The 24,154-nt window shown below is 41.4% G+C and overlaps 1 protein-coding gene across 2 annotated transcripts; it reads left to right on the top strand.

Moving 5' to 3' along the window:
- The first annotated feature begins 333 nt into the window (after positions 1-333).
- RUBCNL (rubicon like autophagy enhancer) lies at positions 334-23,099 on the top strand. 2 transcript variants are annotated; one of them, XM_079307156.1, is made up of 16 exons: positions 334-354; positions 1,055-1,110; positions 3,299-3,407; positions 5,459-6,124; positions 10,365-10,450; positions 13,508-13,718; positions 14,572-14,676; positions 16,739-16,781; positions 17,121-17,253; positions 17,665-17,810; positions 18,530-18,594; positions 19,709-19,947; positions 20,715-20,776; positions 22,015-22,168; positions 22,289-22,379; positions 22,850-23,099. In XM_079307156.1, exons 4-16 carry the CDS (start codon positions 5,545-5,547, stop codon positions 22,960-22,962), a joined length of 2,028 nt encoding a protein of 675 aa, XP_079163282.1. In that variant the 5' UTR covers positions 334-354; positions 1,055-1,110; positions 3,299-3,407; positions 5,459-5,544; the 3' UTR covers positions 22,963-23,099. The 2 variants fall into 2 exon arrangements, with proteins under 2 accessions (XP_079163282.1, XP_079163281.1); XM_079307155.1 differs by lacking the exon at positions 334-354 and adding an exon at positions 386-466 and having other exon boundaries at positions 1,002-1,110.
- Positions 23,100-24,154: the final 1,055 nt, after the last annotated feature.

Below are 24,154 nucleotides of genomic sequence, written 5' to 3'. Positions count from 1 at the left end.
CATGTTGATAAGGTCGTTGTCCAAATGCTTCTTAAACATGGACAGCCTTGACCACCTCCAGGAACGCCATTCGTCTCGGCAAAGAAACGGTTCCCGGTGTCCAGAGTAAACTTAAGGAGAAGCTTTGAACCATTCCCACGCATCCCGTCGCTGGGCAGCAGCCAGAAGAGCTTAACTCCTATCTCTGTCTCCACTTCCCCTTCTCAGGAAGCTGCAAACAGCAAGAAAGTCGCTGGCCTTCAGCCTCCTTTTCTCCAAACCAGCGCAGAGCCCGACGCTACTACTCGGCAGCAGCTTTTTGTTGTTTGGGTTCGTTCGGCGACGATGGGTTTGGGCCCCGCCTCGGGAGCGAGGGTGGGCGGAGAGGGAGAGAGGGAGGGACGGAGGGACGTGGAGCGGGCAGGAGGCGGCATCGGCATCGGTATCGTCGGCGCGGCGGGCGGGAGGCGCGGAGCCGCGGCCGCAGGTGGGAGCGGGGAGCCTTGGCCGGGGCTGCCCGGGGCGGCGGGGGGTCCCTCGGCATTGAGCTTGCCGAGCCGCGATGAGCAGAGCCGTGCCGCGAGCAGGGCTGCGCGGCGTCCCCGGGACATCGCCGGCGTTTGTCACCGCTGCCGTCTGCCCGGCACTCGGCCGCGGGGAGCATCCTTTGCTGCACAGCCGGAGCACCGGGGCTTCGCTGCCCGCTCCGCTCCCTGCCTTCCTCCTTTTGTAGCAAACTGTGGAGTACTACCGATCGATAATCTTCCTGTTGTGCTTGTGGAAGGCGCTCCTGTTGTGTTACTTAAAAAACAAACAGGCAAACAAGCAATCGCCCGTCTCTGAGTTAGGCGCTTTAAAAGCACATTCCCATTGTTGCTGAGCTCTGCTTTTCGCTAAGCTTCTATAAGCACGCCAAGTCGGGACGGAAAACAGTTTAGAGTATTAACTGTCGAGTCTGCAAAACAGATGGAGAAGTGCGGATAACGTGGTGGTGACTGTAACTCTCCCTCTATTGCTTCCAGGTACTTCTCAACACCAGAAAATGAAAGCTTTCCCATCATGTCTCTCCATGCAGTAGCGCTCGCCAGCTTCAGCAGAACAGAAGTCTTCCAGCACCCTTGCTCTGAGAAGGTGAGGCAAGGGAGACCTCTGAATGGTGGCTCTGTGTGCTCGTTAGCTTGGGGTGGGGGGGTCTTGATTCAAAAACCAGCTTTTAGTTGTCAGTGGATATAGTAAATTATTTTAGATATTGGAGGTGGGGGAGGAAAAGGCAGACTTCTTTTATAGTAGGAAGAAGTCAAATTGTTAGGGTTTTTTTTGTTATGGCAGTGTGTTATGCTTTCCATGTGCTTCTGTTGTTATTGTATTTCCTTATCACTGCACTTTAATTTTTCTTTTCTTTTCTTTTCTTTTCTTTTCTTTTCTTTTCTTTTCTTTTCTTTTCTTATCTTTTCTTTTCTTTTTTTTTTTTTCTTTTCTTTTCTTTTCTTTTCTTTTCTTTTCTTTTCTTTTCTTTTCTTTTCTTTTCCCCATGCTGTAGTTGAAATTTGTAGCATGTTGAAAATAAATGGAAATCGTACCTGAATTCTTAGACCATTCTGATAAGATGGGTCTCCGAGAGATGGGAGCATTGTTTATAAAAAGAGATAAAGGTCTTAAAACTCAGCACTCTTAATAGCTATGCTTACTGATAAAGTACTTGTCTTTGTCTTGCTAGGCAGTTGGGATACTTGCCTCCTAAGAGGTCGAATCTGTTAATTGCTGAGAATTTGTTAATTGTATTGAAAACAATGAAAAATTTTTAATAAAATAATTTAAAAGTAGTTCTTTTATCCACTTTATCCACTGCTATTGACCATATGATATTTATATGTATAAAGCCTGTCTATATGTCAGTTTCTCTAAAGAAGTGCAGAGGAGGAAAAAAATAGAGAACATTAGCAGATACCAAAAAAGAGTATTTTTCTAAGCACTGTCATAATCAAATGATAAGCATTTTTTATTAAACATCCTATTTTTGGCTTGAACTGTTATTCTTCAGTTAAAAGGGAAATTCTATGTGGGTTTTAATTTCTTCTCCTTTCTGTGAGTCTGAAGGTTATCTGGACAGGAGCTGTACTGAGTCACCTCGCTATTCCACGTAGGAAGTGTAGAGGTCAACAACCCGGGGTGGCCGAGGACAGCTCACCTTTAACTAACTGCCTTCTCTTTGTGTGGGATCACAGAGCTCAGGGGACGATGAGAGGAGTCCTGGTCGTGCTTCAGTGTGCAGACATTCTTACTGATGTTGGGGGAAGGCACAACACCTTGGTTAAGTGCCTTTTAATGATGTGCATGTTGGAGCAGGACATCCCTTTTATTTCCCTGGTTTCTGTGATGTGCTCTGCAGGACCATTACTACTTGAGGCAGTAGGGAGGTGGGAGGACAAATTTTAGTTCCTCACAGGGAATTTATGAGCACAGGGAGGATACCTGCTGCTTTGCTGTCCTGGGTGTATCATAGTCTCTTCTTGTAATTAGCCCCTGAGTATCTGCACTAAATTGCTTCTCTGGTTCAGCTTACATTGGTTTATCAGCATGGTAAATCCAGCTTTGAGGGTAGAAATACTGAATTGAAAGCACCATGACTGCAAAAAGTGAAGTGCTGATCTGGTATAAACCTGCTCAGGACTTTCAAACACATTCAAATTTTGGTCAGCTTATACTGGCAAGCTCCTATGTCAGGTTGAGTATTGTCTATCTGTGTCACCTGTTGCATTATGCTGGGTCAGTCACATTGCTGATAGGAACCAACTGTACTGTGTTCTATCAAATGAGGTGACACACTTGCTCCCAGTTGTTAGTGCTGGGAGATCAAGCAACCTGTGGATCAGATATTTGTAGAGTTGGATCCTCATAGATATAGCTTATAACTTATGTACATTTAAATAGACTGATGCTTCCAAATACCAATTGGTAGATCCTTGAATTCTTTTCTACTCCATTGCTGTTGTTTTGGTAGATACTCAGGCGTCCTATTCAGCATTTTCTCTCATTTGTGCCTTATGCACGTTTAATCCTCCTGCTGTGGAGATTTTCTTTTGCTCACCTGCCTTCTGGAGTGAAATGAAATGCAGAGCTGAGGTGCTGGTGCTGTCCAGACAGTGCATGCTTCTGGGGAGATTTCCAGGCAGCCAGAAATGTAGGCAGTGGTTAGGTGAGTGTTGGCAGGCCTCAGAAAAATGTTCTTCCTGTTGGGTTGGCTGTGAGACTGAGGGTATCATTAGCAGAGTGCTGTTATCTTATAACCAAATTGTCTGCCTCTCTGTTCTCCTCGTAGTTAAACCACGAAAGCCTAAAGGTGGCATTCACTGACTCAGCGTGTTCTTCAAATCCCTCCGTGAGGATTAGCTGCCTCGCTCCAACACCTCAAATCTCTGTTCTCTCAGGTAATGCCAGTTTGTTCCAAATTGCCTCCCTCTAAGGAGTTTTGCTGGTGCTTGTAGTGCTAGTAAAAGCTATTGATGTTTGTGTGTACTGAACAAGTCTAGTTTGTTTGAAGAGGGTTCCTCACTTATTAGCTTTGAGGGCGGTACAACATCTAAATGCATCATGCAATTTGCAAGTATGGGACCTTTTTGCCTTTTAATGGTAGCTTGCCTGTTTTAGTTCATGCTGACATGTGTGTGTGAGGGTGGATCAGGCTGCTCAGAAAAGTTGTGGATGCCATCCGTTTGAGTGTTCAAGGCGAGGTTGGATGGGACTCTGAGCAACCTGGTCTACTGGAAGGTGTTCCCACCTACAGCTGGGGGATTGGAACTAGGTGATCTTTCATGTCCCTTTCAGCCCATAACGTTTTATTATATTTTTGATTATAACACTAAATGTTTTACACAGACAAGACAATGTTTGCAGCCCAAATTGAGGTATTCCTGTGCAATTGAAAAGTCGGTAGTTACCAAAATATCTTTCTTCCCTGAAAAGTTTGAAGTATATTTGTTTGAATGTCAGCTAGTTTTAATTTTTCCATTCCTTATATTCCCATGGCTGGCTACATTGGCAAGATGTTTCTTTGCAAGTGCAGCCAGTAAAACGTGGAGTTTTGCTGCTATTTCTGCAAGAGCTTTGTCCTGGTAAGTGGCAGGTGGCTGATCATTATTACTGACATACTCTGACTAATCCTGACCTGGCTTTACTAGGATAGCTTTGCTAGCAGCTCTTGCATTTTTGGTTATATGTGATGTTCTTGGGGTTTTTTTCTGCTTTTTCTTGATGAGCACTGGTCTTTATATGGACTTGCTATATGAGTTTTTTTGGTCTTGATCCCTTCATTAGTAAATTGTCTTATCATGTTATTTGTATGCATGCAGGCTTCCAGGGGAGAGACTCATGGAGAAGTTTACTGTTTTCCAATGAGATATCTTTAAGGAGGCATCCTCTGGGCAAAGTCTGGAGTCTGGAAGACTTGCTCCTTTTTTCACCAGCAGTGTTTAGCAATCCTTATAATCCTAACTAGGAGTTCCTTGTCCTGGAAATGATTCTTCTTGATTGTATCTATTCTTAGAATTTTACAATCTACTTATCTTCCCCAAAGGAGATAGTTGTTAACTTCATTGTGTTGATGTGGTCTATGGTTTCTTCTTGAACATAGACTTTGTGTCTAATCTCTCAATTACCTGGATTATGGCAGTTCCTCTGAGGCTTTTTTGTTTGTCTGTTTGAGTTTTTTTTTTATTTTTAATTTGGTATAGAGGTATAGAACTTCAGTTTATTCTTCAAAAGCTACTGGTTGTAGTGCATGTTTCTGTGTCCTGCTAATACTGCTATGTTTGTCACTAAAATAAGTTTTCCATTTTCTGTCAAACTACAGTTTTGCAGTAGATCACATAAGACCTTGGCAGTGATTTTCATTCTTTTGGAGGCATTATAATGATCTTGCTGTAACAGAGCTAAGTTTGTTATGTTTTTGGCTGAGTGTTGCCACTCCATGAATAATGGACTGAAGTTTACTTTAGCCATTTCCACTCTGACTGAACTGAAACACACAAGCATGTTGACCTTGTATTACTGAGTGTATTTTTGGTTACTCTTTCTGCTCTATTGATCTTCCATGTGACTTACTATAATGTAATCTTCTATTTGCAATAGGATCAGTACCTGTATCAGTAATAGTTTCGTTATTCTGTTTTGTAGAACAGTGATGTTTTTGAGCACACTGACAATCAGTTATCATTAAAGGCTTAGCTAATTGTGTTTGAATAGCAGCAGAATACTTTACTGTTGGTTTATTACTTAGCCTTTATCAATGACAGAATTGCTTCCTGAGTGCAGAAAGAAAGAGCTTTCTTGCAGGAAGAGGCAGCAGTGAGTGGTGGGTGAATTCAGCTGTTTCCTGTCTTCTCACCTGTGTAAAAAATACTATTAATTTTATTAATGTTATGTATTAACATTTTCTTAGCATTATTTCCTAATCTCTTGTTTTCTTCTATTTTCTGAACAGATGAATCTTCAAGGCCAGCCGTGATTGGACATGCTGGAAGTTTTGGATCGTACCCAGGCAGTGCTGAAGCAATCAAAGACATTCTCATGTCTGTTTTAAATGCATCTGGTTTGAAGCCCTCTTTAGTGTTGGAGCAGAGCACAATGCAGGGAGCTGAGCATCTGGACAGTGATGTGGAACAGTGGGAAGAAAGCAGTGCTGGGGACAGCCATGACGACAGCGACAGTGATTCTGCACATGCCAACGCTGCCTGTACGCAGACAGACATTCGGTTTACAAGGCCCCGGGCATGCTGGGACAACACAGACTGTGATTCCCCCAAACCTTCACTGGATACTTTCCTCTGTCCCCGTTATACTGGTGGGGATCCTGCTGCTTCCTCCTTGAATGGTTTCAGTCTTTCAAGCATGTCCCCTCTGAAGCGTGACTGCTTTACCCAGGTGACGTTAACAGGAGGCACCGTCACATCTGCTGTTGTGCATGCTGGAAAAGAATCTTATACCTGCCCTGAAAGAGACTTGACTTTCACAAGGTTGCTTTCAGATTCAGCTGTTGGTAAAGCAGATCTAGTGAAATACCCTTATGCCAAGGAGCCTGCACCTCTCAGCAACAGCGACAGCGATTCTCCCAGTGGCCTTCCCCAGTCAGAGCCAGTCAATCCAACAGGTACCTTTACAACATTTTTGTTGTAAGATCTCTGGAAAGAAATGTAATTGGGGTGGGCCTTATTTATGGTGATTGCAAATAAGACAGATGCTGTAATTCAAAATAAGAGAGAGGGGAAAAAAAGCTTAAAAGCCAAGGAGAACCAGAGCAGTGGACTAGGTAAAATGGGAGATGCTCAGGCTTTTGCAGTAGACTTCTCTCAGGATGTAGAAATGCTTCTGTAATATACAGCTGTTGATAAAATACTAAAGTTGCTAAGCAGTGAGAAATGTAGAACATCTGCTAAATGAACTTTCTACCAGCTTTATCTTGTCTTCACTATTACCCTTTTCCCAATAGCAGGTAGCCTTTATTATGACTGAATTGCCTTGTTTTTGAGCGGGACTGTTTTTCCCTTTTCCCAAGTGCACCTGAGGTCTTGGAGACACAAACCCCCATCTGATGTAGAGCAGGTTCTTTATACCTTTCACCAGTTTCCAGCTGTATGGATAATCCTGTGTGTTGTCTGTGCAGAGGACTGGCTGAGGGCTGCTAGCAGAGGGTGCCCTTTGAGCAGATGCCTTCTTTCCTGCAGTGTCAGGGGATTCTGGACAGGGTAGGCCTGTAGGTGAGGAGCTGTTCAGTGGGAAAGTTCAGCATGTGTCCCTGAAATGGCTGGGGAAGCAGCTGGCCTGGCCTTGGGGCTGTGTGTGCCTCCATGAGATGTGCCAGCCTTCCTGGGCTGCAGGCAGGGGTTGCTGCCCTTTGGCTGAGGCAGCAGAAGAGTCCCCTCCTATTTGACACCTGATATTGACAGGAGAAGTCTTTGATACAGTGAGATGAAGCATGTTGATTTTGTTTATAAAGGGTGTTAGTGGCATCTAAGGACTTAATTTAGGGCCACAAAGATGTTCAGATGGATGGACCACCTCTCCTGTGAAAACAGACAGAACTGTTGTTCAGCTTGGAAAAGGCTCCAGGGAGACCTTGTAGCAGCCCTCCAATACTTAAAGGGAGTCTTATAAAAAATGGGAAGAGGGATGAGATATTAGGAAGAAATCTTTTCTGTGAGGGTGCTGAGGCACTGGCATAGGTTGCTCAGGGAAGTTGTGAATGCCCCATCCCTTTAAGTGTTTAAGACCAGGTTGGATGGGGTTCTGACCAGCCTGGTCTAGTGAGTGATCTTTGAGCTGCCTGGTGTAGTGGAAGATGTCCCTGCTCATGGCAAGAGGTTTGGAACACAGTGATATGGAAGGTCTGTTCGAATCCAAACCCCTCTATGATTCTATGATGATAGATTATAAGCTTCCGAAAAATGTTGCAGCTGAAGTCTGATTCTTCTACAGGAATAAAGGCAAATAACAGAGACTGTATTATTCTTTTATAATATAAAGACAGGATGAACAAAGTCTATGTTTTGTTTGTTTTGATTTGGGTTTTTTCTTCTCCCTTTGGTCACTTCACTGACCTCCACTTACAGTTTCTGATCCTTTCTAGCCATTTACCCAGAACTCCTCCAAGGTCTAAGTTGGCAGCAAGGTCTCAAACAGGCACGTGCCACTGCAGGACTGTGTGCCTTAATAACACCTCTGTCATCTGGGACAGGTTGCTGTCATCAGCCGGTATTGTGACGATGGTGGCTGTTTCCTTCTGCTGGCTGTTGCGTTGGCTCCGTGCCTTCGAGAAGTGCCCGTCAGGGAGAAGGAAGCCGCACCCAGCACTTGGGGCTGGCTGAGGGCAGTCCCACGTGTTTGGGGAGCTGGGCTGGAAAGCACAGCCCAGGCTCTTGGGGTCAATGGGGACCGTGCGGCACGTGCAGAGCAAATACACAGTGCGTGACTCGACCTCTGGCACGAGTCCCATGTGTCACAAGCTCTGCTGGGGCAGTAGCGCTGCTGGCTCACCAGAAAACAAAGGGAGCAAGGAATGTGGCAGCCCGGTGGCTGAGGAAGAGCATCCTTGATTTTGCTAAAAAATACTCCTCATAGGAGACAGGATCCTGTTAGACGCTTTGCAATGTGGTGTGTTCTGTCTGCTTTACACTAGGGCCTTTTCTGTACAGAGTGAAAACTTCTGCATTTCTTCATTCCTTATTGCTTTTCACCATTTACTCGCTACTGGGTAGTTTGGGTAATGAGGTCTCATTCCCTCCTGCACTGTCCAGTACTATGAGGATGTGAAAAGTGAATAGCAAAATGAAAAAGAAGAAATATAATACCTAATTTGAGAGCAGAAGTTACACAATAGGATTTCCTGACTTGCTATTTTTTTGGATTGCTATCACAGCGATGGTGGCTTCTCACAGGAGAATTGATGAGGGTTGCACAAGATACAAGAAAACTATGTAATAAAACTTTAATCAGAATGCATTTTTTTCAGTGGATTTTAGTTTTTGCTTTATGGGATTTTCTGCTAGTCCCCTGAAATTCCTACTAGGCCTTGTTCATGTGTTTGAGGCCACCAGAGAATGACCCTTATTCAACCTTTGGAAAAGGCTCTCTCACTGGTAATACAGAGTTTGTGACTGAGTTTAGTGTTTTCTGGGAGCTTTGTTGTGGCCGATGTGTCACTGAGTTCACAGGCTTGTCCTTGCTTTTAACCTCTATCCATATCAAGGTCACTTCCTTCTCTGGCTCTTAGGGCTCCTTCCCCAGCCTCCAGGCAACAGTGCTCAGGAGGAGAAAGGCTACCAGATAACTTTTCTGCATCAGACCAGAGCTGCATCCCATTACTGGATGTGCTGGGCTTCTTCTTTGTGCTTTTTTTACATTCTCTTTACTTAAAGATGCAAGTGGGGTGCAAGAGGTAAGCAATGGAGAGAGCTCCCATTAGATTTCAAAATTCTATTTAAGATGAATTGTGTCTTATGTTTTAAAGAAAAAGGAAATAATTTTCCCATTTCCTTATTTTTGCTTATTATTTTTAGTTTAGAGAGTAATATTTGTTATCTGAACTGACAAGAATGTAGTCTATTATCAAGCTATAGACTTACCTAGTAATATGAATCATCAGGTAGGTATGAAAATAACTTAATTAGGCCATTAAATGTGTTTTGAAGAGTCATACTGTCAGCCTTTCCGTTTCTCCCTCATGGTGTACACAATGGAGGTGTTAATAATTCCTTACAAAAACTCTCCATCTGTGTCATTGTGCTCGAGCACAATATTGACTTTACAGCCTGATGTCATCGATGCTCAGGGCAGCCTAACATGGTTCCTCTAAGTACAACAACATAAATAATCCAAACTAGGCCTGAGAGTCAGTGTCCCTTAGTTGGAGAGGGACCATTATGACCATATTTTGTGGGAGCTCTTTAGGCTGTGACTTTTAAACAAATTTAGAAAGGGCATTTTTTAGAAAAATAAAAAGCCATTGGTTAAGCTGTGCTTTTTGCAAAGGCATTAAATGGTGGCTGTTTTCCACCACATATGGTCTGTTTTATCCTGTAAACATCATGAAACAGAAACCGTGAGTTTGAGGTCCCAGAAGAGGTAGTAAACACCAGTAAAAATCTGTGTGCTCTGCTGTACAGTGAAAAGTTCTTACTGGGGGAAAAAGAGATAAAATTTATTTCACATACTCATCAGCGGCTATTAGGAGAACAAATCTGCAATTCTGGGAAGCAAGGAATACTGTGGCTAATGCCACAATTGGAGATACTACCCTTCAGTACCGATTGCATTTGCAAGCAGGAGGGAGATATGTAACACAAATAAGAAACATAATGGCAAAATATTATCTAAACTTAGTGTTTCCAAACACGATGCCAGCAGTGATGTGGGGAATCTTTTAAGGCTGGTGAATCTGTCTACATGCCCAGCTAGCAGTGAGATTTGTTTCTTCTGGCAACTGTGAATGAGCAGAATGCAGTGTTAGCTGCTTCAGTGTTAGCTGCTTGTGTTGCCAGCATCCCTGCACAGCATCCCTGCAAATCCAGCCTTAAGTTCTGTCTGTAGCTGTCCCCAGCAACTCAGGCTGTAGCTTGGAGAGAAATGGTGTGGGAGTGCAGTGCTGCTGTCACAGCACAGCACTTAAACCGTTTCTCTGATAGTTGATGTTCATGCTTCAGGTTGCCAGAATAGTTCAAATGCCAACGTATTTCTCAAATTTTTCTCCTCCTTAGCTTCCACCACAGCCTCCAGCCCCAGTGGTGTTCAGTTTTGGGGAAAAAAAGTTTGTTTTGCTTTCTGGAAGTTCCTGCATGCATCGTGGGAGCTGCAGAGAAAGAAGTAACTAATAAAAGATCTTGTTATACCCACAGGCTCTACTTCTCCTTTCAATATAAGTGCAATACCCTTGAATCGTTCATTGCAGGACGTCTGCATGCTTCCAGAGGATGTGGAAAAGGTGAGAAAAACAAATGCTACCATCGTGATGTTTTTTACATTTTACTGTGGCAAAACCAAATGACCAGAGGTGTTTCTCAGTAAAAGAACTTCCTGATACATGTACTAATCTTCACAAGTACTCTATTTTCCCTGTTCTTGTCCTCTATGGGTGAACCTACAAACATAAAATGCTTATGTAATAATTTGTCTTCTACTCTTGACCTATTAATTAAATATTTTGATTATTTTTAAATAATGGAAATATATACAGGAACAATGTATGTTTTTGCCTTTCATTCTATCATTTCCCCACATGTTCCTTTAAAGCAAACTTTAACATTAGTAACTTTAAATTTATATTATAATATATTGCATTGAAGTTGTTGCAGCTGCATGCATATGTATGAGATTTACCTCCTGCTTTTGCCATCAAAAGATGGAGAGAGGGTGGGGTTATTTCGTGTGTGCTTATGATAAGCATGTGAGATTCACTGTCAAAGAATTACAGTATGAATAACAAGCACAATAACTCTAAGATCTGCAGTAATTCAAGCAGTTTCTCATTGTTTTTGATAAGGGGTCCAAACAGTCTTAGGTGTGTTGTCAGATTAGTGGTGCACTCATGCCTATAAGCAGAGCTAAAGATGAGAAGCTAAAGCTGTCACACAACTCTGTGTGCTAAATGTTAACCTTTTTCAGCTGTGGAACAAGAGGGGTTAATGGATTGCAATGAGTAGGATAAAAGAGCTTTAAAAATGTGCCTAGAAAAGGAGATTTTTTTGCTGGACTGTGTGCATGTGGTCCCCTGTCCTGGGCCAACGAGGTAATCATCATCTTTGTGCACAACACTGGTTTTACTGGAGTAGCAAGTTCTGCCTTTGATTTGAAGCCCTCAACACATCCATAAAGTGCATTTCAAACACCAAAACCCACTCAATAAATCATACACCAAAACTCAATGAACTTGAACTAGCTTTTCATGTTGCTTTTTATGAAGGGTGTTCCAGAAAGGAGACGATGTTTCTCCATCTATAATATGGGACCTAAAAAAAAAGTAGTTTATTTTCAGACACCAGGAGACCAGTGAGCAGGTATCTGAATTAGAAACCACAATCTGAGTGTTGAGTGTGACAAGATCTTATCAGCTGCTACTACTACTGTGCAGAGATTGGGGGCTGATGTGATTACAAGTTAAAAGGTAGCAAGAGTTCAATCCATCATGAGCAAGGCTGCCTTTAAAAAATACCCAACCAAACAAAAACCCACATAACTTCAAGCACTTTTAGCTTGTGAAATAATCTCTTTGAACTTTAGGACTGAGAGTTAAGGTACGTGTGGTGTCAGCAGGTCCTGTAGTTGTAGTTGTGGGCCAGGAAGGAAATGGGTCAGATAATCTTAAAGGGGCTTTCCACTGATGTTAGTGGGAGAGGTGAGAAATGAGGTTGGTGTGTCACAGCTGAGTGGGGACTGCTTTGCAGGGTGAGGCAGCTATCAAGTAGGCAGAGCTGGAAGCTGACAGTCATGCTGACAGTACAACAGTCCATGTGTTCTGTTTCATGTTTTTGCAGTGCAGCTCTCTCAGATACACTCATAATTGCTTTGATCAGCAGGGCATGCTGATAAACTGTGCTCTGCCACCAACTTGAGACTTTTTGTATCTTCAAAGTAGGAGATATCTCCCAAAAGGAAAAAAAGCTTTTAAATTATTTCCTTGATAATAGAAAGATAGTAAACTCCTGGGCTCCTGAAGTTCACTGTAAGTTGTCTCTGGGGAAACTGTGCACCAATCAAGTAATATTAATTAGTGTTGGAAAAAAGATAAGCATCTCCGAACACCCACAGGGACTTGGGTGTTTCTAATGCTGAGATTAATCTTGTGTACATGCATTTGTTTGTGAGCAGTAGGAAAGCTGTGCTGTCTGTTATGCTTCTTAGGATTTCGCTATTCCTAAACACTGATGTCTTTCTTCATGGTTCCCATACAAGTTGAGGGGATGTCATGAATACTGATGTTGAGTGGTACAATTTTCTGAACATAAGTCACTTTTATAAAGCTTTAATTATCCTGCACTCAAGGATCTCTAGCCTTGGATACTGCCATAGCTTTTTAGGTGTAAGTTTAGGTTTGCACATGGCAGTTGAGGGGACAGAGTATCCTGGGTATCTCTGGGTTTCCCCCCAGTCATCTGAGTATAACTATTTCTACATGCTGTATGCACTTTTGAGCTGGGAGTGATGTGGGACCTGTGCTCAGGCCATCAGCAGTAGCTCAGGTGGGGCTGGTGGGATGCTCTGTTAGACCTCAGAAAGCAAGGGTACAGCAGTGATATCAGGAAAGGAGCCCCTGGTGTGTGTGTATGTCTCAGTGGTTCCTTTTCCTAGAGAATGGGTGACCATGGCAGGAAAAATGTCAGGGGACATCACAAGGAAGGCTACAGTTAAGCTTTGGAAGAGCTACCTTTTATTTAAGGCAGTGGGGAGCCAGGTTCCCACTTAGTCTTATCACAGACTTTCTATGTAGCATTGAGTTGGCCATGTAAGCTATCTCACTGCCCTAACTCTTAACACATGAAAACATTTTACTAACTCCTGTACTTGTCACCACCTAGGCATCTACACTCCATTCAAAACTTGCCACTTCTGGACCCCTGCAGCTACCAAGTGTGCAAAACAGCTTGTACACATTGACTTGAAATTAAATCATGTTAAAATAGGATACTTTAATGCATGTTTGCATACTAAATAATGCAGTGTAACTAGGAGACTACAACTCTGAAATGCATGTATGTACATCAGTCATGTAATCAAATTAATTTTTATCTAATACATAGGTAAGATAAAAGTAGGTTGTATGTTATAATCAAGGGTGAGATAATTATCTGGGCAGTTGCCTTTTGCATATTGTTCCTGAATTGCCCTTGGGGTGGTTTTTTTGAGTCTAAATAAAAGGTCAGACAGGTTTACATTTTTATTTATAGTGTTGAAAAAATGTAGGGGGAAAATTATGCATTTCACTTCATCTTAACTAAATATTAAATATGGTGTGTACTAATGAACATTCCAATCTTGTGTCCAGGAAAATGCACACTTTTTTGTCGCAGATATGATTATAGCATCACTAGAAAAAATGAAATGTAACATCCTAAGCCAGCAACAAGCAGAGTCCTGGGGTGTGGAGGAAACAAGTGGATCAGATGGCAGCTATCACACTGACTCAGAATTATCTTCTTACCCTGGAGTGAAGAAGTCTGATTCTTCTGTTACCTCATCAGACAGTGGTTATGAAGGCAAGTTACTTAATCCAGAATGTAACCTTGTCTGAAAGCCATTGCTGTTTGCTTCTGTGCAAGAAAATGCTAAACAAATTGGGGCATTGCTTGGAATCAAATCCCCTGTTACTTTTGAGTCTCTGGAGAGCTGGTTCCATTAAGCATCATTATGCCACAAGTGTTTCTCCTTTAGGTCACATACTTTCTTTTGGATGTTCACACCTATGTTTTATTAATTGCAATTATTTTTTACCTGAAAGCATGGCTCTCCACAGACCATGCCTGTAGCTGGTTGGTTTTTTTCTCTGCTTAATTTTTTTTTTTTTTGGTATTTGTATTTTTTGAGTATTTGCAGCTCTTTCCTTCTGTGTTTGCTTCTGCAGTATGCAGATGAGGCCATACAGTTGGTTTGAGCAAGATTCCCCAGAGTATTCATTCACATATAGTTCAAGGCAAGATTATAAATACTCCTGGCATTATTATGCTTGAGTCAGCACTTGCATTTTAAAGTAGATTTTAGTCTCTTGAGTAGTACAGATCTTAATGCTGCATAATAAGTCTAAAGTCTAAATGACATAACTTCTGTGGAAAAATGAATGATGTTCTTGGACATGAGAAGGGGAGACACCACTGGCAGTATAAAAGATTTGAGTTTATCATTGCAAGATTCTGGCTAAGAAACTGAGGGAAATGCTGTATGACACACTCCTGAGAACTGGCCTGCTCTGTGTGTCTATAAAAGCAATTAAAATTGCTCTACAAATGCAGTCTGTGTGCTAAAGTTTTGGTAAGTCCTGAAAAATGTAAACACAATTGCAGCTACTTATAAATGCTGGAAAAGTTTAGCTGATCTTGTCCTTGTCTTGGACAGGCTGTGCTTTGCTGCCTGTCAGCTCCCCAGTGCATCTACCATCACATCATGAGGTTACCAGATTTTGTTGCCACAGTGACTCAGAGGATGAATATGTAATTATTGGTAAGATTTTAAAATTGTAATTGGAGAAAGAGATATATTGTTCAGTTGAATCTATTCCATTGTTTGGGAATTCTCTTGATTTAGTACTTGTTATTGTAGGAGAAATACCACAAGAAAATGCAAACAATTATGTATGTGTAGCTCCTTATTAGGGCACATGCAGAAATACCAGATTGCTGCAGGATTTCCTTGCTAGGAAAGAATATCTTTGCTGGTTTGAGAATGTGGTGAGCTGACCCTGGCTGGACACCAAGTGGCCACCACACTGCCCTGTCACTTCTTTTCTCCACTAGAAAGGGAGAGAAAGCATAACAAAAGGCTTGTGGGTTGGATAAGGACAGGGAGACATCACTCACCAAAAACTGTCATAGACAAAACAGGTCTGCATGGGGAAATTAATTTATTTCCAATCAAATCAGAGTAGGGTAATGAGAAGTTAAATTTCAAAGCAGCTTCCCCTCCCACCATTCATCCTGGGCTAAACTCATGATTTCTCTACCTCTTGGGGCTTCCCACACATCCTGTCAGCAGCCTGCTGCAGCATGGTCTTCTTCCCTCCAGGTCTCAGCCTCCATCAGACATATTCCTGCCCCAGCCTGGGCTCTTCCATAGGGTGCAGGGGGATCTCTGCTCCCCCATTAATCCTCATGGGCTGTAGGGACACAGCTGCATCACCAGGGGCTGCAGAGAATCCCAGCTCTGGCTCCTGGAGCACCACCCACTGGCCTTGGTGTCTGCAGGGCTGTTCCTCATACGTGTTGTCACACCTCTCTCCAGCTGCAGATGTGCAGGGCTTTTTCCCTCCCATTTTGACTGTTCTTCCACAGGCACTACTGCCATGGTTACAGGCTCAGCCTTGGCCCGTGGTGTGTCCATGCTGGAGCTGTCTGGCATTGGCACTCTCAGACATGGAAGAGGCTTCTGGCAGCTTCTCACAGAAGCCACCATCCTAGACCCTCCTGCTACCAAAATCTTGCCATGCAATCCCAACAGAGGGGCTGAAATTATGTCTAAGGATTAAACCAAAGGAATATGCATGAAGAAAGTGTGAAACTATCACAACCTCAGTAAGCTATAGCAGCATTGTTTGAGAGAATTCAGGACATGGGAAGTTCATAATGAAATAAATTGACTCGGTTTTAGGCAGCCTCTCCCTCTGCTTCAGGACTAGAGCAGAATGTCTCTGTTCTCTTACAGTCACGTGTGCTTTGCTTCTCTTCAAGACATCCTGAGTTTCATTTGGTTTGCTTCTGGTTTTTACATGTACAGAAATAGAAACCCTTAAAAGTGGCCTGTGTGACTTTTAACCTTTGTTTTATAATTTCCTGTAACAATTGAATTTTATTGTTCTCTTTGATTTTAGAGTTTAATTTTTCCCTCTCATCTTTTCCTGATTTACAAATACAGAGCAAACTTCCAAAAGACTGTACTCCTAGTAGTACAAGTTACTTTGAGATGTAACTCAAAGTATGGGGAAACATTTGTCTTGACAGCAATAAGCATGGTCAAAACTAACACTACCAATGTGAATGCTTGTTGGCATAAACACATTGTGTCTATGTAAACATAATGAAGTGTGTCCTTTAATTGCATTCATCTCACCTATTACTAACATGTTTATAGCATTAACTGGTATGTGTGTGACTGGTGCCTCCAAACATCTGTCAGTGTCCAAAAAATCTAATGTGGCCTCTCTTGGCTCTGTACTTTATTATTTATGTTGAGTGACTTTTGTCTGGAGCTTGACAAGCAGGCACTTAGTCTCTCCTTACCATTTCAGCTCTTGAAGGCAGGCTGGTGGTGATGATAGGATGCAAAAGTATTAGGGAATATTCTTCATCACATCAGATCACATTACACAGATAAGCAGAGGAGAAAAGACTCCTTATTCCTGCTTTACAGCTAGGGCTGAGGTTATTTCCCACATCCAGGAAGGGCGTTGGAAAGATGAATATGTTTGAAACTGACACTGCAGTTGCACAGAAAGTATTTTTAAAATAGTGCTAAGTAACAGATGCTTTGTTTCTTAAATGGCTTGATAAAATTTTCTCCTTTGCTGCAGAACTTGAAGACCTTGAAAATCTGTCTGTTGCCCCTGATAAAAGGTGTGTATCTTTACTATAATACCCCTCTGGCTCTGCCTTTTCTGCTGGAGCAGCTTTCTGGTGGTTCTTCTGGCTGGGGATGGGAAAGCTGTGGGAGTGGTAAATTGGGCCCTCTCAGGCAAGGGGAAGGAATGCTGCTTGACAGCAAATGTCTCTGGTGCTTGGCTTAGCAGTGTTTCTCTTGTCCCCTAATCTTGCTGGAGGGTGGTGTCTGTGCCAGGGCCTAGGTGTATCAAAGAAAGAGGGTAGGAGTGAAGGGATGGGACAAAACTTCAGGGATGCAGGAAAGGCAGTGGAGATGCTGATGACTTTTCACTGACAGTATTCCTTACCTTTCAGATCATCTTTTGAACCAGGCAGCAATTCTGCTGAAGCAACGGCCCAGGAGTTGTGCAGAGCTTTCAGAAAACACTGGTTGCAGACAGACTCTGCAGTTCAGCTGTCTGATTGCCTGAGCTCATCTAGGCAGAGAGTGAGTCTGATCTGAAAACAACGAGCTCTTTATTCAGTTCCCCAAATAATCATGGTCTCACTGCAGCTGCTTCACTGCTAGAAAAAGGAGGAAGCTACATTAAAAAAAACCAAAACAACAAACTAAAATTGCAGATGAGTGCTTACAGTTTATTAGTTCAGTTTATCTAAATTTTTAGAAAATATCTTCTCTCTCCAGCAATTTTCAGCACGTTTAAAACCTGTAGTTTGAGCAATCAGGATGTGCTTTCTTCTGGGACTCATATGAGGGACTTTGATGGGGGGACTACATGCAGGTGAAATCTGAACTTTAAAATACCAGAGTATTAAGGGAGATAAACATCTCCCATAGCATTTAACATATGTCCAGCTGATGGGCTGATTACCTTCATGAGCTTGTCTTTCTTCATAGTCTGTGCTGAAAGAAGAGATTCCAAGAGAACTTGAGTCCAGTGTGAATCTGGCTGAAGAAATAAAGATCATATCCAAGTTGAGAGGATCTTCTGGCTGGTCCCCACCAAGATCACAGATTATATTTAATATTCATCCTTCAGTCAAGTAAGTTTTGAGCGATGTGGGCACTGTCAGTTAATATAGCATGGGGAAATCTGATGGAAGGAGCTTGGGTGATTAACAGATCTAATGCATGTGCAGATGATCTGTGAACAGGTCTAGGGCTGGTGCATGGCACAGCCTTCTGCAGTGTCTGTAACCGGGTCACTAGAAAACAGATGGCATTTCTTTCATTCTCTTGGCATGTTCTGATTAACACAGCATGTGCAATGTTCCATGTGATAATACATGTACACTTTGGTGTTGTGGTGGCAGTGTACTTAGCTCCTGAAAATTTCATTTTATGACACTGCCTGGAGAATACTCGTGTCTTTCCCTGCTGTCCTGCTAATATTTTATGCAGACCTGGTTTTAGGAAAGTGGGGGGGAGGCACCAGGTCATGTGTGAGTTAATGGCTGTCTCACTGTGTGTCAAACGCTGTACAGTGCAGACAGTAAGCAAACTGGCTGTTCCCTGTGTGGCTACAGGTACAGTTGCAAATGTAGATTTCCCTTCTCCACACCCTATGATACTAATGCCACCTTAAGAAATGGAAAATAATGCAGTTCTTTCAACAAGTGTTACAACAAGTGTGGAGGAGTAGGAGTCAGCTCCTGAGGTGGACATTCTCCCTTGTGACAGTGTATCTCTTTTGCACTTTGGAAGAATGTTAATTACTGTCTTTTGGATGCTGAATGGTCTAACTATTTGCCTCTGTATACAGGAGAGATGCAGTGGTGGCTGCTCAAAACTTCACATGTGTTGGTTGTGGAACCCCAATAGAAAGCAGTAAGTATTACCAAAACTGGCAAAAAAACACCCTAATAAGTGCAGTACTTGTACTGTAATTAATCTATAATCCTCACCAACACAGATGTATCACAATTTTTAAATTATTTGAGCTGGAAGGAAAATCTCATTGTTGAATGTGCCTGCAATAGTCAGACAGTGGGATCTTGCCAGTGTCTGGAATTTTTCATACAATACAGAATACAATACTCGATAGCTGTCCTTCTCATATACAGTAAAAATTCACAGCAGTCAACTACAAAACAGAAAGCTATATGAAAAAAAAAAAAAAAAACCCAAACAAAAAAACCCCAAAAAACTTCCAGGCTGGAAAGTGCTGGTTTTGCATAGTCCAGTTGTTTCTTTTAATAATTCTTTCCTGTGCCAATTTAGACATTCTGAAAAACCTCTTTTTAGAGACTGTATGCAAGTTTATGAAATCTGTGGTTTTGTTCTTTTGGGGTGTCTTTTTAAAACTTTTTGTTTCTTTAGATCTTGATCACAAAATCTTGTTGTTGTTTTCTTTATCATTTAATTCCTGCTACTTTGTGAGAACTGTTTGAAAGCTCAATGATTTACAGAACTGACAAAAACAGACCTTCCTAAGAAATCTTTGAAGTGGTGCTTGCATATTGCTGTGGGTCAGCTCACAAGAGCAGCATTTGTGGTGTCCTCTGAAGTATCAACATTCTGTGATGGCATATTGTTGAGCAAATAGGAGATGCTGTAATAGCTGGGAAAAACACCACAAACCTTGATGTGAAAAAGTATCGTACAAATATGACTCCAAAATTGGTGGAAGCATTTTTATTGTGTATTTTACCTATAGTGTTTATTTAATGGTTAAAACAACAGGGTTTTTTCTAAGATCTTATGTTGAAAATTATAATCAGTTGAACAAATATGGAAATGAGGAAAGCTTTCTGTTCTAATGCCAAGTACAAACCTTGAACATGTACATTAACACTGCAATAATAAAACTCCCTACTTAATAAAACAAACAAAAAAAAAATTCCTTCATTCCAGACATTAGACAGACTAGGCATACAGACAAGAGTTATGTCCTGTAAGTTTTTAAAATTTTAAACAGAATTTGATTGCTGTCTGCCTGCAGAATATATCAGGAGACTCCGCTATTGTGACTACCTGGGGAAGTACTTCTGTGACTGCTGCCACAGCTATGCCCAGTCTTCTATTCCTGCCAGAATACTTTCAAAGTGGGATTTCAAAAAATACTACGTGTGCAACTTCTCTAAACACCTACTGGACAGCATATGGCAGCACCCCATTTTCAATGTGTCAACTATTAACAAAACCCTCTACACGAAAAGTAAAGAAATGGACAGGGTTAGGGTAAGTGGGGCTTTTTTTATTAGGAATTTCTGGGTCTGAGACTTTCAGGAGGAATTCCTTAGGGCAGGATGACCTGTGTGTATATGTGGTAAACAGGAGGGTTGGTTTTTTCTGACTTATCATCACTTCTGGGACTTGCCCTCTTTTCCCTCACGTGAAGGGAGCAAAGAGAGGCGTTTCCAACTTATATCAGAGGTCTCCTTATCCCTGTTGTCTCTGGGAGGTGTTTCCTTAGTGATTTCCAGTTTTAGTACATATAAGGGAGTTGGTCTCCTGCAGTAAATATTTACATCTTCCTGGCTTTTGGCTGCTGGAAAGTTCTGTAGTTTTTGCATGACTCCTTAACTTTGTGGGCCGTTAGAGGAAATACCCTTAGCTTATGTAAAAGCTGTATCACCTACAGCTTCAGGAAGAGTGTTCTGCTGAAAGCTACAGGTGGGCATGTGTTCCCTTCTTGGCTGAGGAGACTCTTACCCATTCTTACACAGGTGTGGGTCTAGCAGGCATCAAGACCTGCAGCCATTTTTGGCATTAGAATTTGCTTCACTTGTGAGGGAATAAAAATAGCCTTTGCCTGCCTTTGGCTTTCATCCATTAGAAAATCCATTTGTTTAATACTATGCTAAGTGTAAAGTTCCTTTTTTTAGGTGTGGTTTGGTGTGCTTGCAAGGGTTGCTGACTCAAATAGTGGTGTTCCTCAGTTAGGAATATATAAAAGCAATGCTTCTGATTTAAAAATGGCTTTGTTTTCCTCTTCTATCTTTCAGGAGGTGCAAGAACAGCTTTTTCATTTGAAAAAGCTTTTGAAAACTTGCAGGTTTGCTGAAAGGTATGGACTGTGGGTTATGCATGAAAAACAGCTTAGTAAAATGTACATGCTGTCTTATAGAGCCTTCTTCTCTTGAGACATTTGGGTGCAGTTTTAAATAAGTTGATACATGCATTAGAGATCTCTAATAACAAAACTGCCTTCTATTGCACTGCAAATGTTGAGTGAAGTACAAGTTTTATGTGGTAGCTGTTTCTTGTAATATAGCTTAGTTTTAAATGTTGAATGATTGTAGTTAGGTGTGTATTTTTCCTGTTCTGTTTCTCCTAGGTTCTCACTCATTCTTAAAAGGCCAAAGATACTTATCTCTCTGAGAATATTTGTCTTTAAAAATACATTGGCTTTTTTTAACTAACAGGTGTGTTCCTTGTGTTCAAAGATTTCTTCCAGAAATCTGGCATAATGCTCAATTCAGTTTATTTTATAAAAATATCCAAAGGAAAGTAGTAGTAAGCAAAAATGACAAACACCAAAACATGACCTTGTTTGTTGCTAGAAGTGGAAAAATTTCTGGTGTTTGCCTTCCCAAACTGTGGGCATAACTAATACATACACATGTGAATAATAAGACCATCACTGCAGAATTGCTTATCTTTTAAAGAACAGGCATAAGCAAAAGAAAAGTAGGTTCCATTTTCTCTTTGACATAGACCACTTCTCTGTGTATCAGTTATATATTGTTCACCACAATCAAACAGAAATGTGTTGTTGTCTCTCTTTTGTTCAATTTCCAGTGATTCCATTTCTGAAATGAGTATAAGGATCTTCACTGTACCTTCTATCTGCATCAGTGATATTTTGAAAGCAATAGCTCTATTTCCAGTGTTCATCTGCTCAGCACAAACATAGTTAGGATAAAACCCTCAAAGTCCTATTAGCAAAGCAAATAAATAAGCCTGGCTTATTTTATTAGATATTATATGGGATTTTACCTACTGTTCCTGAGAGAACCTTTTACACATTATTTAATGATTGCTAGGGTAACTATGTATGAAAACTCCAGAGCCTAAGAAATTAATGTTTAAAGCAGATAGTTAATTCTAAATTCCAATAAAATTTAAAATTCCAATAAATTCCAATTTTTATTAAAGTTATCTAAAATTGGGAGGGGGGGTTGATAGCAGGAACTTGCCTTGTATATTCCCCATGTGACTAGAGAAGTGAAAGAGTATTATTCTGTAAATACACTTGAAAAACAACTTTCTGTAATTTTGATTTGGTTTTATTTCTCTTTGCAGTGTACTGAATGAATTTGAACAAGTCCCCAGCCATTTGACAGAGGAGCTGCATCTCTTCTCACTGGATGATCTGGTGAAGATCAAACGAGGGCAGTTACTGCCCCTTCTTAAAGATATTCTGAAGAGTTCCACTTCTCATGTAGATGGCTGTGAGGTAAGGAACAACAGGACTTTTAGTGTCCTTGCAGCTGCTACTGTAGGGAAATATCCCTGCTGTCATTCCCAAATAACTTTTTTCTTAGATTTAAACTCAACCCTTTTGCTGTTGTTGCAGCTCTGTCAAGCGAAGGGATTTATCTGTGAATTCTGTCAGAGTGCAGACCTGCTCTTTCCATATCAGACTGCCAAATGTAAAAGGTGCCCAGGTATGTTCCAGACTGAATGTTTTTCTTTCTTGCATAGGGGAATTTTGGTGTACAAAACCATTTGGACTTATTTTAAACATTGAGAACTAGCTTCACTGAAAGCATACATGTTTGAAAACCTTCATGTGTATTTGGAAACCATGGACAGCATGCATTCTTTAAAATCTGCCTGTGGCAGCTGTTTCATATCAGTGAATTCAGAGAGCCAAACCAGGGATTTGCCTGGCTGTGGTTATGCTTGCAGGGGAAGGCTATTTTTTGGGTCTAGGCATGAGAGAGCTGTTTTATCAGCTCTTACCAGCATTCAGTGTAAATTATTACAGTGGTTGTTGTTGTCCTGGCCTTAAACTGCTTCTGTTCAATTTTGTGCTGATACGTACATAATGGAACATCATTCAAGGAACACAGCTGTTGATTAATTTTATTTAATTTTTGTTTTCCTCTGAATGCTACTGTGTATGTATAAACAGAGTGCAGAACATGCTTTCACAAAGCATGCTTCAAGTCTGGAGGCTGCCCCAAATGTCTGCGGATCTCCGCTCGGAGGACTCTTTCAGAAACTCCATCACTGGTGCCTCAGTGAAACTGGGTTCCTCTGACAGCTGACTTCAGAAGATGCTCAGAGCCAAATCTTCAGGTGCATGACTAAGTGTTAAATAATGTTGTTTTAGACATTACTTTTTTTAATGCATGTCTCCTTTATGGGGGGTAAAATAAAAATTTATTATCATCATTGAAAACTTACCCTAAGGATATCCTAAAACTTGTGACAGACTGAATGTTAGCTTTTTGGACTGCCTTTTATTGCTATGTTTTGTCCTTATATGTAAGATTTTTAATACTATATTTGAATGTAAAAATTATTAATCTCTGTAATTCTGCAGATAATGTATAGATAGTGAGCATTGGAAGTCTTTGCCTGTGTTTGATTTTTGGAAATGAGGGAAAAAGTGGTGAAGTAAAAGAAAATCATTCTCTGAAAAGCTTTACAATAAATGGAAAAGACTTGTCTGCAAGTTTTAGGCATCTAAATGATAATCTGTTATTGTAAATCAGTGAATTTTAAGTTTCTTTTAAACACATCTATGCAACAGCCTGTGGTGAATTAACTTGGCCTGCTGCTAGATGTTCTTCACACTTCATGCAGCTGCTCCCATTCCTCAGGAGGACAGAAGGAGAAAATAAGATGGAAGAGTTCATAGGTTGAGATACATACCAGGAAATCACTTGCTAGCTACTGTCATGGGTGAAAAAAAAAGCCCCTGAATTGGAGAAAATTAAACGCATTGTAAATTAGAAATTGAAATTGGGGTAGTGAAAATCAAAGACTAAACCAATACATTTCCCTTGGCTCACCCATCCATTTTCCAGGCTGAACTTTGCATCTTCATTCCCAATTTTTCTTCTTTATATCCTTCTCCAAGTGGTGCAAGACAGATGAGGAATTGAGGTTGCTGTCAGTCCATAACTGCTCCTTTCTTCTACTCCTCCTCACACTTTCCCCTTTCTCCGGTGTGGATCCTTCCCATGGGCTGCAATCTTTCAGGATAAACCTGCTCTGTACAGGCTCTCCAGGAAGATGAAGTTCCTTCAGGAAATATTCATGTGCTCCAGTGAGGTCCTTTCCATGGACTGCAGGGGAATCTGTGTTCTAATGCCTAAAGCACCTCTTCCTTCTCTTTATTTCACTGACCTTGGTGTGTTTGCTGCTGTTTCTCATGTTCTCTCTTAAATACATTTTCTTAGCAGTATCACCATCTTGGCTGAGGTGCTCA

The sequence above is a fragment of the Erithacus rubecula genome (genome assembly GCF_903797595.1).
Source record: "Erithacus rubecula genome assembly, chromosome: 1".
NCBI classification, from domain to species: Eukaryota; Metazoa; Chordata; class Aves; order Passeriformes; family Muscicapidae; genus Erithacus; species Erithacus rubecula.
Note: the sequence above shows the minus strand (reverse complement) of the source record. Positions and strands in the feature narration are given on the sequence as shown.